The 16,190-nt window shown below is 35.4% G+C and overlaps 4 protein-coding genes across 4 annotated transcripts; 1 reads left to right on the forward strand and 3 right to left on the reverse strand.

Annotated features, from left to right (window-relative positions):
- The first annotated feature begins 4,070 nt into the window (after nucleotides 1-4,070).
- Nucleotides 4,071-7,708, forward strand: LOC133825807 (uncharacterized). The gene is made up of 7 exons (XM_062258703.1): nucleotides 4,071-4,159; nucleotides 4,436-4,524; nucleotides 5,087-5,188; nucleotides 5,276-5,538; nucleotides 5,756-6,431; nucleotides 6,617-7,125; nucleotides 7,241-7,708. Exons 1-7 carry the CDS (start codon nucleotides 4,071-4,073, stop codon nucleotides 7,706-7,708), a joined length of 2,196 nt encoding a protein of 731 aa, XP_062114687.1.
- On the reverse strand, nucleotides 7,616-9,897 carry LOC133824721 (uncharacterized). Its single transcript, XM_062257694.1, has 3 exons — nucleotides 9,750-9,897; nucleotides 8,989-9,506; nucleotides 7,616-8,885 (listed from the first exon to the last, which is right to left on the reverse strand). Exons 1-3 carry the CDS (start codon nucleotides 9,828-9,830, stop codon nucleotides 8,672-8,674), a joined length of 813 nt encoding a protein of 270 aa, XP_062113678.1. The 5' UTR covers nucleotides 9,831-9,897; the 3' UTR covers nucleotides 7,616-8,671.
- Nucleotides 9,898-9,901: 4 nt separating this feature from the next.
- Nucleotides 9,902-10,909, reverse strand: LOC133825808 (uncharacterized). Its single transcript, XM_062258704.1, has 5 exons — nucleotides 10,897-10,909; nucleotides 10,750-10,844; nucleotides 10,627-10,668; nucleotides 10,452-10,532; nucleotides 9,902-10,362 (listed from the first exon to the last, which is right to left on the reverse strand). The coding sequence occupies exons 1-5, from the start codon at nucleotides 10,907-10,909 to the stop codon at nucleotides 9,931-9,933; spliced, it is 663 nt and encodes a 220-aa protein (XP_062114688.1). The 3' UTR covers nucleotides 9,902-9,930.
- Nucleotides 10,528-14,109, reverse strand: LOC133824722 (uncharacterized). The gene is made up of 3 exons (XM_062257695.1): nucleotides 12,925-14,109; nucleotides 11,407-12,264; nucleotides 10,528-11,268 (listed from the first exon to the last, which is right to left on the reverse strand). The coding sequence occupies exons 2-3, from the start codon at nucleotides 12,034-12,036 to the stop codon at nucleotides 11,107-11,109; spliced, it is 792 nt and encodes a 263-aa protein (XP_062113679.1). The 5' UTR covers nucleotides 12,037-12,264; nucleotides 12,925-14,109; the 3' UTR covers nucleotides 10,528-11,106.
- Nucleotides 14,110-16,190: the final 2,081 nt, after the last annotated feature.

The raw sequence follows: 16,190 nt of genomic DNA on the forward strand, positions 1-16,190 counted from the left end.
ACACCACAGCCTGTTTCTTGGAGGACCATGAAATGAGTGAATCACCCAAATAAGCACAATATCCAGCAATTGAGCGTCTGTCATCTGGGCAACAAGCCCAGTCGGCGTCCGAGTATCCCACAAGATTCAGTCTCTCACTGTAACTGATGTGCAATCCGTGATGTAGTGTACCCTTTAGGTATCTCAGTACTCTTTTCACTCCACTCCAGTGACTAGTAGTCGGATGTTGCAAGAACTGACTGAGTTTATTGATTGAGTAGGCAATGTCCGGCCGAGTATTACATAAGTACTGCAGAGCCCCAATTGCACTTCTATAAACTGTTGGATTTGGAAGTGGCTCACCATCATCTTTTGACAACATTTTCCCTGTAACCATTGGGGTTGGACATGGTTTGACATTCAGCATATCATATTTCTCCAAAATTTCGATAATGAATTTTGTTTGAGTCAAGTAAAGTCCTGTGTTATCTCGGTGAGCTTCGATACCCAAAAAGTAATGGAGTGAACCGAGATCTTTTAGAGAGAACAGCTTGTTTAACTTGACAATAAACCTGTTCAATTCATCCACATCATTGCCAGTGATTATTATATCATCTACGTAGATTAGAACAAAAATAATATTTGTATCTGTCATGTGAAAGAACAGAGATGTATCGGCCTTGGAGTTTCTGAAATTCCACTGTTGCAGAGTAGTTTTCAGTCTATCAAACCAAGCCCGAGGGGCTTGTTTCAACCCATAGAGTGAACGGTGAAGTTTGCAAACATGTTCTGGTTTTTGAGAATCTTCAAATCCTGGTGGCTGAATCATGTATACATCCTCCTTTAAATAGCCATTCAAGAAGGCATTGTTTATGTCCAATTGCCTTATGCTCCAATTTCGTGAAACAGCGATTGTCAGAATTATTCTCATCGTTGGAGCCTTTATTACTGGGCTGTATGTCTCGTTGAAATCAAGACCTGGTCGTTGATGAAAGCCCTTCGCGACCAGTCTTGCTTTTAGTCTTTCCACGGTGCCATCTGCTTTCAACTTGGTCTTGTAAACCCATCTGCAACCCACTACATTGAGCTCAGCTGAGAAAGGAACCAAACTCCATGTTTTATTCCTCTGTAATGCGTTAATTTCATCATTCATCGCCTCAGTCCACTCTTTCGATTGCAAGGCTTCTGCAACATTTCTTGGCTCTTCTAAAATTGGATTCCACTTTGCTTTGCTTAAGTACACCTTGGGTTTAAAAATACCCGCTTTGCTTCTTGTTATCATCGAGTGGGTAGGTAATTTTTGAGCTGGTTCTGGCTGTTCAATCTCCGTCTCTATGCATTCTGCATCATTGTTAGTCAACCCAGCTAACCCAGAATATTCATTAGGTGCGATTTCTTGGCTACTAACCTCAAGATTGTCTTGATGATTGGGACTGTTGGACAGAGATGGTGTTGCTTCAGAGGACGATGAAGTGGTTGAGTCTTGAGTTGTATCAACTGGAGATTGCATTCTGGCTGCTGGATTAATCTGAGATACAGGCTGAAAAGGCAGATGAGACCAAGCATTTGTTTGAAATATAACTTCTTTTTCAGGAGCGTAATTGTTTAGAAATCCTTTCTTGAAAGGGAACTCTAATTCGTTGAAGGTTACATCCCTTGAGATATAGACTCTACCTGTTGAACTTAAGCATTTGTAACCCTTGTGAGAGGAACTATAACCCAAGTTTACACATTTTAGAGAGTGAAATTGAAACTTGTGTGTTTGATAAGGTCTAATGCAGGGAAAACAAGCTGACCCAAAGACTTTTAGGAAGGAGTAATCTGGCTTTTTGTGAAATAGCATTTCGAAGGGTGATTTTAATTTCAAGAGTGGTGTTGGCAGTCTATTGATCAAATACACAGCTGTTTGGAAAGCATCTACCCAGAATTTTAAAGGCATTTCTGCTTGTGCTAAAAGTGTCAAACCCATTTCCACAATGTGCCTATGTTTTCTCTCTGCTCTTCCATTTTGGGATGATGTGTGTGGGCATGAGTGTTGAAAATTGATTCCATTTGTTTTAACAAAATTGGTAAAAGCTTGAAACTCACCACCCCAGTTAGTCCTAAGAGTTTTAATTTTCTTCTCAAATTGATTTTCTACAAGTGCTTTAAACTGAGTGAAAACTTCTAATGCTTGGTCTTTGGTTTTGAGAGGGTATATCCATGTATATCTACTGAAATCATCCAGAAAATGAATGTAATATTTAAAATTTGTGTTTGATGCAATGGGGGCTGGTCCCCATAAATCTGTGTGTATAAGTTCAAGCACTTGGTTAGCTCTATTTGAGGACAATTTAAAGGGAAGAGCATGGGATTTTCCAAATTGGCAAGCATCACAAAAATGGAGAGTTTCATTTGTTGAAAAAGGTATGTTGGAGACCTCTAAAACATGCTTCAAGATTTTTTTGGAAGGGTGTCCTAATCTCATGTGCCAGATATCATTTTTTGAAAACAAAGATTCATTACTCAAAGGATGTATTACATCAGTTTTAGGGAAATTAGAAACAACAACATTTTGACAACTTCGACTATGACTATGGCTTGAGATAGGGACTGACTTTGTTGATGCAGTGTCCAGTTGATACAACCCATCTCTAAGGATCCCTTGGAGCAGCACCATCCTTGTTTTCTTGTCCTTCACAAAACAACAATCAGAGTGAAATTCCACAATTACATCATTGTCAGCAGTTAGTTTTGATACACTAACTAGATTTTTTGCAATCTTAGGAACATGTAACAGCTCATTCAGACTTAAAAATGCATCAGTTTTTGTAGGCAAAGAACTTGAACCAATTAGAGAAATTTCAAGTTGAGTACCATCACCCACAGTAAGCTTTTCCTTACCACCATAATCTGACTTCTGAGTTAAATTGTTTGCAGCAGCCGTGACATGGTTGCTTGCCCCAGAATCTGCATACCAAATGTCACTATCAACAATTTCGGGTGAGGCTATGAATGCTGAATGACCTCCGCCTTGTGTACTTCGATTTGCTGTTGGTTCCTGCCCCATGTAAGATTCATTGTACCTGTTGTAACAGTATGCGGCTGAATGCCCATATTTACCGCACACTTGACAGGTTGGTTTCGAATTTGAGATTCTTCCTCTGCCTCGGCTTCTTTGTCCACCTCCTCTCTCAGATGTCTGTCCAAAAGGACCTCTGCCTCGATTAGGGACGGCTCCACTCCGACCTCTCATGGAGCCATGATTTGGCTTTGAAGCAAAGTTGGCCGAAGGACCTGGAACTTGACCACCCATGCTTCCTGTCTTTGGTATTTCTCCAAGTACATGTAGCCTCTCAAGCTTACTGTCAAATGTGAGTAAAATATCTTGTACTTCCTGCCAGGACAACTTTGACCTCTCAATTTGAACAACAATGGGCAAATATTCAGCACCCAAACCAGAAATTACATTTGATATTAAGTGGGTTTCAGGATATGGGTCTCCAGCTAGAGCCAAACTATCAGACCACATTTTCTTTTGTCTAAGATACTCAACCATAGAGGTATTACCTTTCCTTGTAGTCTGAATGAGTGTTCTGGTATCATCCAGCTTTGCTCTAGAATGGGCTCCATACAAGTTCTCCAGAGCACTCCACAGGGAAGCCGAAGAGCTGCATCCCATCACTTCAGTAGCTATAGATTCAGACATTGAACTGTAAATCCACCCCATCAGCAACTGGTCACTAACGATCCACTGTTCGTATTCTGGATTCAACTGCATTCCAAACCCAGGTTGGCCGTCAGAGGTAACTTCTACTGGTAGAAACTCCGGTGGAAAAATCCTGCTGCCATTCACGAACCCGTCTAGCCGATGACCTCTTATGATTGTGGAAACCATTGTTTTCCACAATATGTAGTTGTTCCTGTACAGTTTGAGTGAGAAGGGCTGGTTGAGAGTATTGAAAGGTTGAGTGTAGTTCTGAGCTTGAAGTTGCGATGTACTGCCATTTGTTGTAACCATGCCGCCTGCACTTGAGCCTGGAGCTGCTGGATTCGATGGTGGGGCATTCGCCGGTGTGCCAGGAAGAGGAGTCTGAGAATTTCCCGTCGACATGGGCAGGGTTCAACCTGTCTCTGAAACCAAGAAAACTTTTAAGAAAAAATGGTGTTTGATAATTCTCAGCTCAAAAAATTCAGAGCTGTAGCATTCCATTTATATTGAAAAGCAAAGGCAGTACATCCTCTTACATTTAGCCATCTGGCATTACACAAAAAGCAATATAACAAACTCTAACAAATTCGTACACCACTACCATTACACATCAAATATTCCTTAGCACTAATAACAACCCAATAACAAATCAGAAAACAACAAAGGAGGCTAAGATGTTATTCTCTGTATTGCAGAGTACTGTAGCGTGTATGTGGGAGCTAGGAAATATTCAGGTTCTTAACAAATCTTCTTCTTCTCCGGCAGATCTTCTTCTCCGATTACATCCCCTGCTTTTACATTCGTTCACATCAGCAAAAGCAGAAATCCATCAACTTCTCTGATTTCTCAAACAGGTAAGCAAATCTTTCTTGAAATATACGACATGCAAAATATTTACACAAAAGAATCTGCAAATTACTTCCTGATAAAATTCTTGACTCAAACTACTTGTTTCAAAACTTTTTTAATTACACACGTGAAACCAATTACATCACAAAAAAGTTCAACATTACATAATTCAAATATTACAAAATAATATAAAAATAACAACAAAATAAATACAGAAACCAGTTACATACGAAAAATAATAATAATAACATTCTGCATAATAAATTATCATGAAAAATGTAAAAATACAAACTGATTTACATTTATGAAACCAGTTACACAATATAATTTTAACTTTGCATATTTGAAAATAAAAATAAAAAGACAACACATTCACTAAAGTAACCAGTTACACACACAAAAATAGAATTTAATGCAACATAAAGAATTATGGAACCTGGAAAATAGTTCTCGATTTAGTAAAAGAAACCAGTTACTAAAATAATTTCAACATTAATAATATTCATTCACTAACACAACCAGATACATTTTAAACATCACTAAAAATTATGTTGTGCTATATTGCAGATATGGAGACCATAATGGCATTGATTCGTTTTGGAGGAAAATGGACAGATAGATATCAGTATGACGAGTACACCATGACTGGACTGATAATACCAACAAATTGTTCTCTAAACAATTTGGTTCATTTAGTGAAAACTGAAATAAAATGCAATATTCAAAATATTGAGCTGAGTTACTAGTTATCACCAGGTATGTCACCAATGAAATTACTCACTGACAATTCAGTCATATTCTACATTGAGCTGAAAAAGAAGCAAAATGAAGTAACTGAGCTACCACTATGCATCACCACTGTTGATCAAACAACAGCTGAAACTGTTCAACACACTACATATGAAGAAGAAACACAAAAACAGAACACAGATTTAGAAAAGCTAGTTCTTCAACTAAACAACGAGCAATCAGCTATAGAATTACAATATCACGAAGCAACCTACATGAGAAATAACCAGGTACAAACGTTCCCAAATACTACAGACATAGCTGATGATGTAGCAGAATTTATCATAGAGAGAACAGAAGAAAAAAAAAGGAAAAAGAAAAGAAGAAACAGAAATTATAACTGATCATAAAATTTTCAAAGTTGAAGAAGGCCAGATTTATAAGGACAAAAAGCTCTTAAAATCTGCTCTATGTTATTATGCTATGATCCACAACTTCCAATTCAAGACAAAAAGATCTGAATCAAGAGAGTACCTGGTAACCTGTGTGGATGACAATTGTAACTGGTTACTTAGAGCTTCAAAGTTCAGGAAAACAGAAACATTTAAAATCAGAAAGTATGTAAAAACTCACACCTGCTCCTTGGATATCATTATGGAAGACCACAAGCAGGCTAATTGCAATGTCATTGGGGAACTAATAAAATCAAAATACATGTCAATAAAGAGAGTACACACACCACATGACATAATCAACGACATGCTAGATGATTTTGGTGTTTCAATGGGGTACCAAAAAGCCTGGAGAGCAAGAGAAAAAGCTTTAGAATTGGCAAGGGGAAACCAAGATGATTCATACCAAAACCTTCCCATCTACCTTCACTTGCTAAAAGTCTCGAACCCAGGTACAATTACACACCTGGTTACAGACAATACAGATCACTTCAAATATATGTACCTAGCATTTGCAAATTCCATCAAAGGATGGAAACACTGTAGGCCAGTCATTGTGATTGATGGAACTTACTTGAAGACATCATTTGGGGGAACTTTATTCACTGCTTCAACAATGGATGCTAACAACAACATATTCCCATTAGCCTTTGGAATAGGAGACTCTGAAAATGATTCATCATGGTTATGGTTTTTCACAAAGCTGAAGGAGACATATGGAGAAAGAGAAGGTACTATTTTCTTCTTTATATTCTTATTGAAACAAACTAAACTCATAAAATTATCAGTTTAATAATAATCCAGCAATAAAATAGAGAAAACAGTGTAAAAAAAAATAACAGTCATATAAATTAATGAAATCAGTTACTCAGTTAAGACATAATAACCAGTTACTCCATTGTGATTTTGCAAACAGGTATGGCAATCATTTCAGACAGGCATAAAAGCATAGAAAATGCTATAGACGATGTATACCCAAAAGCTTTCCATGGAGCATGCATATTCCACATGTTAAACAACATCAAAGTCAATTTTGGTGTCCATGGGGAGGACCTAAACCTAAACTTTGTCAAAGCAGCAAAGGCATACAGGGTACAATCATTTGAGTACTACATGCATGAAATAGACAAGATTGACACACGCATAAGACCGTATTTACAAAAAATTGGATATTCAACTTGGTCTAGATGCCATGCTCCAACAAGAAGATATACAATGATGACATCAAATATAGCTGAATCAATAAATGCTGCATTGAAAGCTGCAAGAACGCTGCCAATCACTACAATGATGGAGGGCCTTCGAAGTTTAGTTAAAAAATGGGTATGGAAAAATGGTAACGAAGCAAACGGAACATTCACACAAGTATCAATAGATACTGAAACTGTGCTTAGAGAAAACTTTATTCGTGCCATTAAATTTCAGGTACCTGACATATATTGAGCACTGAATATTATTTATCAAAACTTTTAGTAACCAGTTACTCAAAAATATCACAGTATCCAGTTTCTAACATGTGTTTCTCTACTAAAATAAACAGGTCTTCCCAGTAAACACTATACTGTACCAAGTTGTGGTTGAACAGAAAGGAAATTTTTTGGTCAACCTAATGGAGAAAACATGTGAATGCAAAAGATTCCAACAAGACGAAATACCATGTGCACATGCAATAGCAGTATTCGCCAAAACACGGCTGAAAACATATGATTATGTTGCTGATTACTACAAAACTACAACTATGAAAGCAACATATGACTCAACTGTTCATCCATTGCCAAATGAAAGCGAATGGACACTGCCAGAGACTTTAAGCATAATTGTCCTACCACCAAAATCAAGAAAACCACCAGGCCGCCCTAGAAGAAAAAGAATCAGATCTAGAGGAGAACCAAAGGTGCAAATAAAATGTGGAAGATGCGCGCAGCAAGGGCATAATAGAAAAACATGCAAGAATGAACCAATCCCAAAGCTGCGAAACACAACAAAGTCAAAGAAAATAGACAAATAATTTTCTAAAGAATAGATATACTACAATTTCAATATTTTCATTTGATGTAATAAAATTGTATCCTAATGTTTTCTACTTCAATAAAAGTACAAACTTTTTAAACATTTTACATTTTATAAACTTGATACTCAATTTCATGGTTCCAAACACAAAGATATTCCAAATCTGGAGACTCAAGTACCTAGTTACAACACATATTATAGAAAGAAAAAAAACAGATACTATAAGTAAATTTAACAAACAACTACATATACATGTAACCAACGATTTAAAAACCTAATTATATAACCACAAATCTTTCACAAAAAACAAAAAAACATAAATATTATAAACTTGATACTCAACTTCTAGGTTCCAACACAAGATATTCAAAAACTGAAAATTCAAGTACCTGGTTACAACACATAAAAATATATAAAAAAAAAGCAGTTACTATAAGAAAATTTAACAAACAACTATATATTAATAAAACCAACTACTTAAAAAACCTAGTTATATAATCACAAATCGTTCACACAAAAAAAAAACACAACAAACATAAATAAATCAAAAAATAATTAAAAAAATAGAAATAAAAACTAAAGAAACAGTAACCAGTTACCTGAAACATATAGCTTTTACAATCTAACACAGAAGTAACCGGTTACACCATCTTCATACAATAATAATCGAAACCAATATGAAAAAAAAACATGTACATAACAATATCTTCACACTTTAAAAAAAAAAAAATCACCAACTCTATTGAAAAAAGAAACATACACATTAAAATAAAATACATTAAAAAAAACTTTATATTAAGCCAAAAGTTGAAACCAATTCTTTACATTGACCAAAAAAAAAAATCCATACATAAGTCCAGTACTAAAACAGTATCCAGTTACAAACCACAACTTCACTATTAAACAAAGAAAAAAAAAGACATGGTCGTTAATACAGCTAAAAAAAAAAACTCCAACATCTCTACTTATAATTCCTCCTCCTCTTTGATTTCTTTGATGGAGCATCATCTTCTGTCTTGTACCCACCAATCTGCTTCTTTTTTGCATGACTATACAAGTTAATGGCAAGATAATCACGATAGGTAGCAATTTTGGCAGCCATGTTCTTCGGGATGTCATCAATCTTCCCATGGATAAACAAATCAGCATACTTGATAACAAATTCTCCACAATCACTGCAAAAAAAAAAAAAAAAACACAAAAAACAGCATATGAAATTATTTAAAAACAAACAAAATAGAAAAATAAACAACAATATACAAAAAACCAGTTACTTACTTATCCTCTTGAAATGGAAAGTCTTTGGCAAAGTTAAAATCAATTGGATCCTTCTTCCCAACAGAATATGGACCAACATTCAAGTCCAAATCTTTCCTAGAACAATAAAAATCAAGAAAATCTAGAAAATATGGTAAAACAACAGAATAAGCCTTCACATATGGCAAATCAATACTCTCATTCTTCTTCCCCGTCAAAGAATTGTAGACAGTTAACATCCTACTCTTAATGGAAAAGTGAATAAAAACCCAATGCAACTGAACCTTCACATGCACAGGAAAAAGAACATGATCCACATCCACCCAAGGAGTGTTACAAAACAAATATTCACCAATAATGTAATATGAAATTAGGTTATCAAAATGAATGCTGCTTGAATCACATTTGGTTGCCACAAAGTTATCATACAAACCCTTGATAGTTGCATCAAACCAAGAGTCTGTAGTTGTAACCCTCTTGTTCAAACCATCAATCAACTTAATCTTCTTCCTCAAGTAATAAAAACATACATTTATATGCTACAAAAAATAAATAAACATACAAAAGTTAGGCACCTGGATACTAGCCAATATATAATAAAAAAAAACAAGTTACACACAATGCTTCAAAGAACCTGGTTACTACCCAAAATTTAAAAATAATTTACACACAGTACTAAAAGGAACCTGGTTACTTGTCTTAAACATGATCAAAAAAAAAAAAAGCATCTAAACAAACAAATACTAATAAATAAACATTATAACAAGAACCTGGTTACTTACAGTGTCCATAAGGTCCTCCCCACAAGTTTGAAGCTTGTAAAACCACATTTTCTCATAAATTTTAACAAAAGAATAATCCATTGGGGGATTGATAATGTTATTGACATCAGAAAATTTCTTCTTCCTTCAAAACAAAAATATATATATATTAACAAACAATTAAATATCAAGAATAATAATATTAAACAAAATATAAAAAAACATACTTATTCTTAAAATTCATTTTATCCTCAATCCAAGAAATATAATCCAGGCAATCATTCTTTGAAACATTCTGCCCAATTTCATTTTCAAATGGAAGCAATCCTCTAACAATCACCACTTCCTCTCCCTTCCTCTTCACAGTTTCTTTTACTTCAGAAGAACCAAACTCAGTAACAAAAGGAGATTTGACATGAGTACTAGGTTTAGGCTCCCTCTTTTCAATAGCAACATGAACCTCATCATCATCACCAACCATCACAACCTTCCAATCATCCTTACTCCCACTAAATATCTTTTCTCCTTCTGCATACTTAACAGTTTTATCAATAACACTCAAAATCTCTGGATCCACATATACTTCTTCAAAACTTAAACCAATTGAACTGAACTCAGGCTTCTTTGTAAAATCCTATAATGAATAAAAATAAAATCAATTACAACAAATTCAATTTTAAATAAAATAATACAAGAAACAAAAACAAAAATAAATTACAAAACCTTATCTCCACACACAACATTTGACAAATCCAACCCAGAATAAACAGCATCAAAACTTTCATTTAAATCCTTCTCGACACCCTAAAAGAAATAATGAAACTGGTTACAACAGTAACTGGTTACACTAAACAACTACAAAAACACAACATATTATTAAGAAACATAAACCAGTTACCTTACTACCATCATACTCTTCAGCTGAATCATTTCCACAATCCTAGCCAAAAAAAAAAAAACAATCTGGTTACAACTAAAAATGGTAAAAAAAAACAATAAAGCATAAAAACAAACAAGTTACCTTAGAATCATCAGAAATAGGACTGGAAACATTATCAAAATCAGCTAGCTTTTCCCCTTCATTAAAACCAGCACTTTCATCACTTGTATTTGCAACTTTTTTCAGAATTTTTTGCAACAAATTTTGCAATCATTGCAGATAAATCACTGAGTTTCCCCATGAACTCAGATCTCATAAATGCAATGTCACTAATAATAGTTTCTTGGCATGCTTTTATTGATGAGATTGATTCACAAATCAATCTCAACTTTTCACTATCAACCTAAAAAAACAAAATAAAATACTTTACAAAACAGCAAAAAAAAAAAAAAACATAAAAAGAAACCTATAAATTGCAAAACAAAATAATATTTTTTTTTAACTAAAACAAACAACAAAACTAACCAGTACCTGGGTACCCGGACTACTGTCTCCATCTTCAGCACACACCTTCGGCAAGTATAGAGGCTCAAACTTAAACTTCTTTACTGCCAGTTTCTTTCTCTCCTCAGAAGACGGATAGACATTCAGGATAGTCAACTGAATAAATTAAAAATATATATATACAAAATCAAGAAAACTGGTTACCATCAACTGAAACCAGGTACACAAACAAAAATCCAAAAATGAATAAAACAAATTTAGCAAGAAACCAGTTACAAAACAAAAAGATTATACCTTCTGATTGTTGAAAACCTTTCCCACCAAGTTTGCATAGAAGGCATTATCTGTACTCTTCCAATTCAACAAACGTGGAAATTTTTTCCCAACCCGTTGACAAAACTCATGACTCAACTCAGCTATACTTTCATATATCCATACAAGAAAAGCAATGGGAAACCCAAGAAGTTTGTAAGGGTGAAGGCCAACCTTCCCATCAACGAACAGTCCATCAAAGATTTTATTCCCACCCTTCAAAGCAGTTTTCAAATAATGAAAACTCCTATCCCATACAAACTTGCCAAAACTAATATTTGCTAATTCAGAAAAATCTCGATCAACCATCTCAAAAAAGAAATCATCAACCAACTTATCACTAGTATAGTCGTACAAATAGTTAACTAGGATATGAACTATACCCAATTTGACAACATCCTCATCATCAACTAGATCCTTACTAATAAAAGCATTTCGTAATTCAGACTTTGACACCTTACCAACAAAACGGCCAAATATTTTTTTCTTAAACAAAACTTTCTTTTTTTGAAAACGACTTAAATCAAAATCACCATCACATCTAAGACCTGTAACTAGAGCAAACTCTTCAATAGAAAACCTACACACTCTACGACCAAGCTTAAACCACATTTCCTATTCCTCCCTCTCATGAGAGACCTCTCTCAATAACACAAGCTGAGCAAGTTGAGTTTGAAAATGAATATCACATACTTCTAAAAAGTGCCCAAATGGGGTCTTCTTAAACAATGATTTCTGAATTTTCGTCAACTTAGATTTCAAGTCAGTAATGACACTCTTGTCAGTAAAATGTTGAACCTTACTACCAAACCTCTTGGAGGGGTTTATCTTTAAATGAGCCTGCAGAAAAAAACAAAACAATTAAACATGTAAGCATTTTCAAAAAATATAAACATGAAAAATTGATAAGTACTTTACATTTATAAAACCACTTATATGTATTTAACTTTGTATGGTTGAAATATACATATAAAAAAAAAACAATTCATTCACTAAGGTAACCAGTTAAAAACTCATTAAGCAAAATCGTTCACTGTTATCTGCAAAGTAACCAGGTACATATGTAACCAGGTACACATGAAACCAGGTACAAAAAAAAATAAAACAGTTTAACAAAAAAAAAAAACACAACAATAACAATAAAACAAACACAAAACATAATTGAAAATTATGCAAATTAACTACAAATCTACAAGAACCCAGATACACAACCATAAAAAAATAAAAAATAAACAGAATCCACATGTAACTAGGTACACATGTAACCATGTACAAAAAAAAAAAACAGTTTAACAACAAAAGAAAACACAACAATAACAATAAAACAAACACAAAACAGAATTGAACATTATGCAAATTAACTACAAAACTACAAGAAACCAGATACATAACCATAAAAAAATAAAACAAACAGAATCCACCGAATGTGAAACACAATAACAGAAACATAAACAGATGAACAATTTTTTATTATAATAATTAAAAAAAAAAAACACATACCACAACATGTTTAGTCTCATGAGAATCATCTCCAGCATCCTTACTACTAGATGCACACGAATCCTTCGTCTGTTTAACAGTGGAAGGCGATTTACTTGTCTTCCTTGCAACAGAGGAAGGGGATTTACTCTTCTTCCTTGCAACAGACTTCAAATGTGTAATGTTACTCCTTCGAGGAAGAATCTCACCAATATCATCCCCTACATTCTTCGATTCATCCTCTACTATACCAGACATTTTCTTCTCAGAACCAGAAACACCACCGGTTTCTCCAGAGTGATCCATGACAGAACTTCGAAAATTAAAATATACAATGCACTGCATAAAAAAAAAACAACACAAATGAAAAAAGAATAACAGATATACATATATATATAGCACAAATTACAAATAACTACCCATAAACTTCCCAAAAAATAAACTGATAAAAAACTGACAAAAACCCCACTAAAAAACTAACGATAAAATCGTGCACCAAAAATAAAAACCACCATTAACACAGATTAAAAAACAACCACCCACGACAGAAAAATATATAATACAAAGCAAAATTAACAATCAATATACATTAAAAAAATTAAAAAAATAAACCCTGAAACCGGGTACTCACCGATACGAAAACACCACAAAGAGGCACAAATCCACAACGAGAAACTTATAAAAATCCTAAGAAAAAGAAAAAAAAGAAGAAATCAACACAAAAAACCAAATGCTGAAGGAAAGAAAAAATTCGAACCAAACGATATATAAAAAACGTGATACTGAAGCAAACGGAAAAATACATACCTGAAACCAGGTACTCACCGAGACGAATACACGCACAGATGGCACAAAATCGACAACAAAATACTCAAATAAACCCTAAAACAGAACGAAAACTAAGAACAAATATCACCCCTGAAGAAAACGTGATGCTGAATAAAATAAACTAATAAAATTGAGAAAACGTGATGCAGATAAAAACGTGATAGAGCATATGTACTCAAGTACCTGCATGCATACTGGGAATTGATTTCCATACAAAAAAAAAATTCAAAAAAATAAAAAATAAAAAAAACACATAAAATGATTGAAAAGCCCTAACAAAAATCCACATAAATGCATAATAAACAACTACTGAATTAAAATTTTCTTACAAAAATGTTTACCAAAATAATAAAAATAATAATAATAATAAAAAGACAAAAATTCCCTCATAAAAATACCCCTATAGAATAAAAAAACGTATACAAAAAAAATATGGGATACAGAAGCAGTATTTTGATAAATATGGGAAAACAAAACCCATAAAAAATGCACACACAGAAAAAAGCCATATATATCAAATTTTATTGAATTTTCCCATATTTCATGTAAATTCCTCTAGATAAGTTGTAGGGCTTGAAAGGTATGATCTTAGTTGGACTACTCTCACTGACCTTGAAAAGCCCATTTGAAGCCTTAGTTGAGCTAAGACAGTCACTCACTTTGGAAAGATACTACACTTGCTTATAATTGTACACTTTCACCTCATACATAACCAGTTATTTTGCATAACATAACAATATACATTTTGTATAATAATATATTTCAATTTTTTCTTTCTTTCTAAATATATGTATTTAGCGGCTTGCCATTAAACTAGACAATGACTTTTTTTTTTGGATGAAAAAATCCATTTACCATTCTATTTGTTAAATCATTAGGTGTAGGGTGGACACAGATCGGGTTTTTGGATTTCGGATACATTGGGTTCAGGTAGTGCGGGTTTCAGTTGGGAAATGGGGTACCAAACTGTTGACGCGGTTCTTCGGCAACAGATAATTAAGAGAAGAAGAGAAAGAGATTAGTACTAAAAGTAGAACCGTCACAGATATGAAATCTTTGGGAAAGAACTAGGTGACTCAAGACACGTTTTTAAGTGGTTCGAAGGTTAAAATCCCTCTACTCCACTAGTCAATATTATTGATCTTATCTGGGTCTTTGGTTTACAAAGTATATAGTTCTTCAAAGACTACTTTGTCCAACCCCTATCAACTCCCAGGGTCTCCCTATTTATAGGAGAAGGCACCTGGAAGTTGGTAGGGAGGTCATCCCGTGACCTTACCATTTGTCATATCAAATCTGTGACATTCATGATTAATTCCTAAACCTGACACACAAGTGTGGTCTAATCAGCATGGAAGGAGATAATGGGCCGCACGGCCCAACCCGTCCGTGGGTGTCTGAATACGCACGTTCCTGCTGCGTGTCCGAGAAGTCAGGGGGATATCGGGCACGTGATGGCAGGAATATGCACGTTTATCTTGCGTGTTGACTTCCCATAGGGTCGGAGCTTCCTGAGAAGCTCGTGACCTTAGCAGTTCGTAACCCGAGCTGCTCCCGTCCGTGGCCTTCGGATGTCACTCTCAGCTTCTGGGCAACAAATGCGAGCTGGAAACAGGACCCCCTCGAGCTGAAAAGGGTCCGTCCTGGAAATAGAACCTCCGGCCTGCGGGAGCCTCGGACTAAACCTGATTAGTCTGAGGCTCGTCTTGCTAAACAGCCCGTGGGAAAACCAGGGCGTACATCTGCCCCCCAAGCTCCTGCTCGTGGTCTATGACGTCATATACAGGAGACCACAGTAGGGGCTGTTAGACTTCCCCCACAACCCTTCGCATTCCATTCTTTTCGCAGGCGTCTGATACGTGGAACGCCGTGGGTGGCGACGGTACACTCTACGAGAACCGCATTAAATGGCCTAGCCTATTGTCCAGCCGTCGTTTCACATTTCGAGTGGAGGGTCTCCCAAGAGCCTTTTACACGTGATCCTTCCCTTGTATAAAAGGGGGTGGTCATCCCACGCACGGGCCACCTTATCATTCAAAAAATTCCCAAATTTCCTTCTTCTTTCTCTGACCTTCCAAAGAACGAAACCCTCATCTCTGCTGTTCTCATCTTCTCCGTTCACGAAGCTTAAGCTTACGAGTTTCTTCAAAGCCTTGGAGGTCACTGTACCAACGAAGCTCTTACCAGCGCAGCAATCTCGCTCACCATCCAACCACATACTGTAAGTTCTTCTGACCCTGTTCACTTTGAAAGCATGCCACTGTAGCTTAGGTAAAAAATATTACTGTAGCCACATGCAGGGGTTTTCTGAGTTGCGTGAATACAGAGGGTGACAGCCCTTCCTAGGTTAGGGCACGCCTGCCATGGGACATCGTCTTAGAGTATGGGTTCATGGTGCTTCTTCAGGGACAATTTCTGGGTAGGACCTTTAGGAATTTTGGGTGCAAAACCGGGTAGCT

Source organism: Humulus lupulus, chromosome 3 (genome assembly GCF_963169125.1).
Source record: "Humulus lupulus chromosome 3, drHumLupu1.1, whole genome shotgun sequence".
In the NCBI taxonomy this organism is placed as follows: Eukaryota; Viridiplantae; Streptophyta; class Magnoliopsida; order Rosales; family Cannabaceae; genus Humulus; species Humulus lupulus.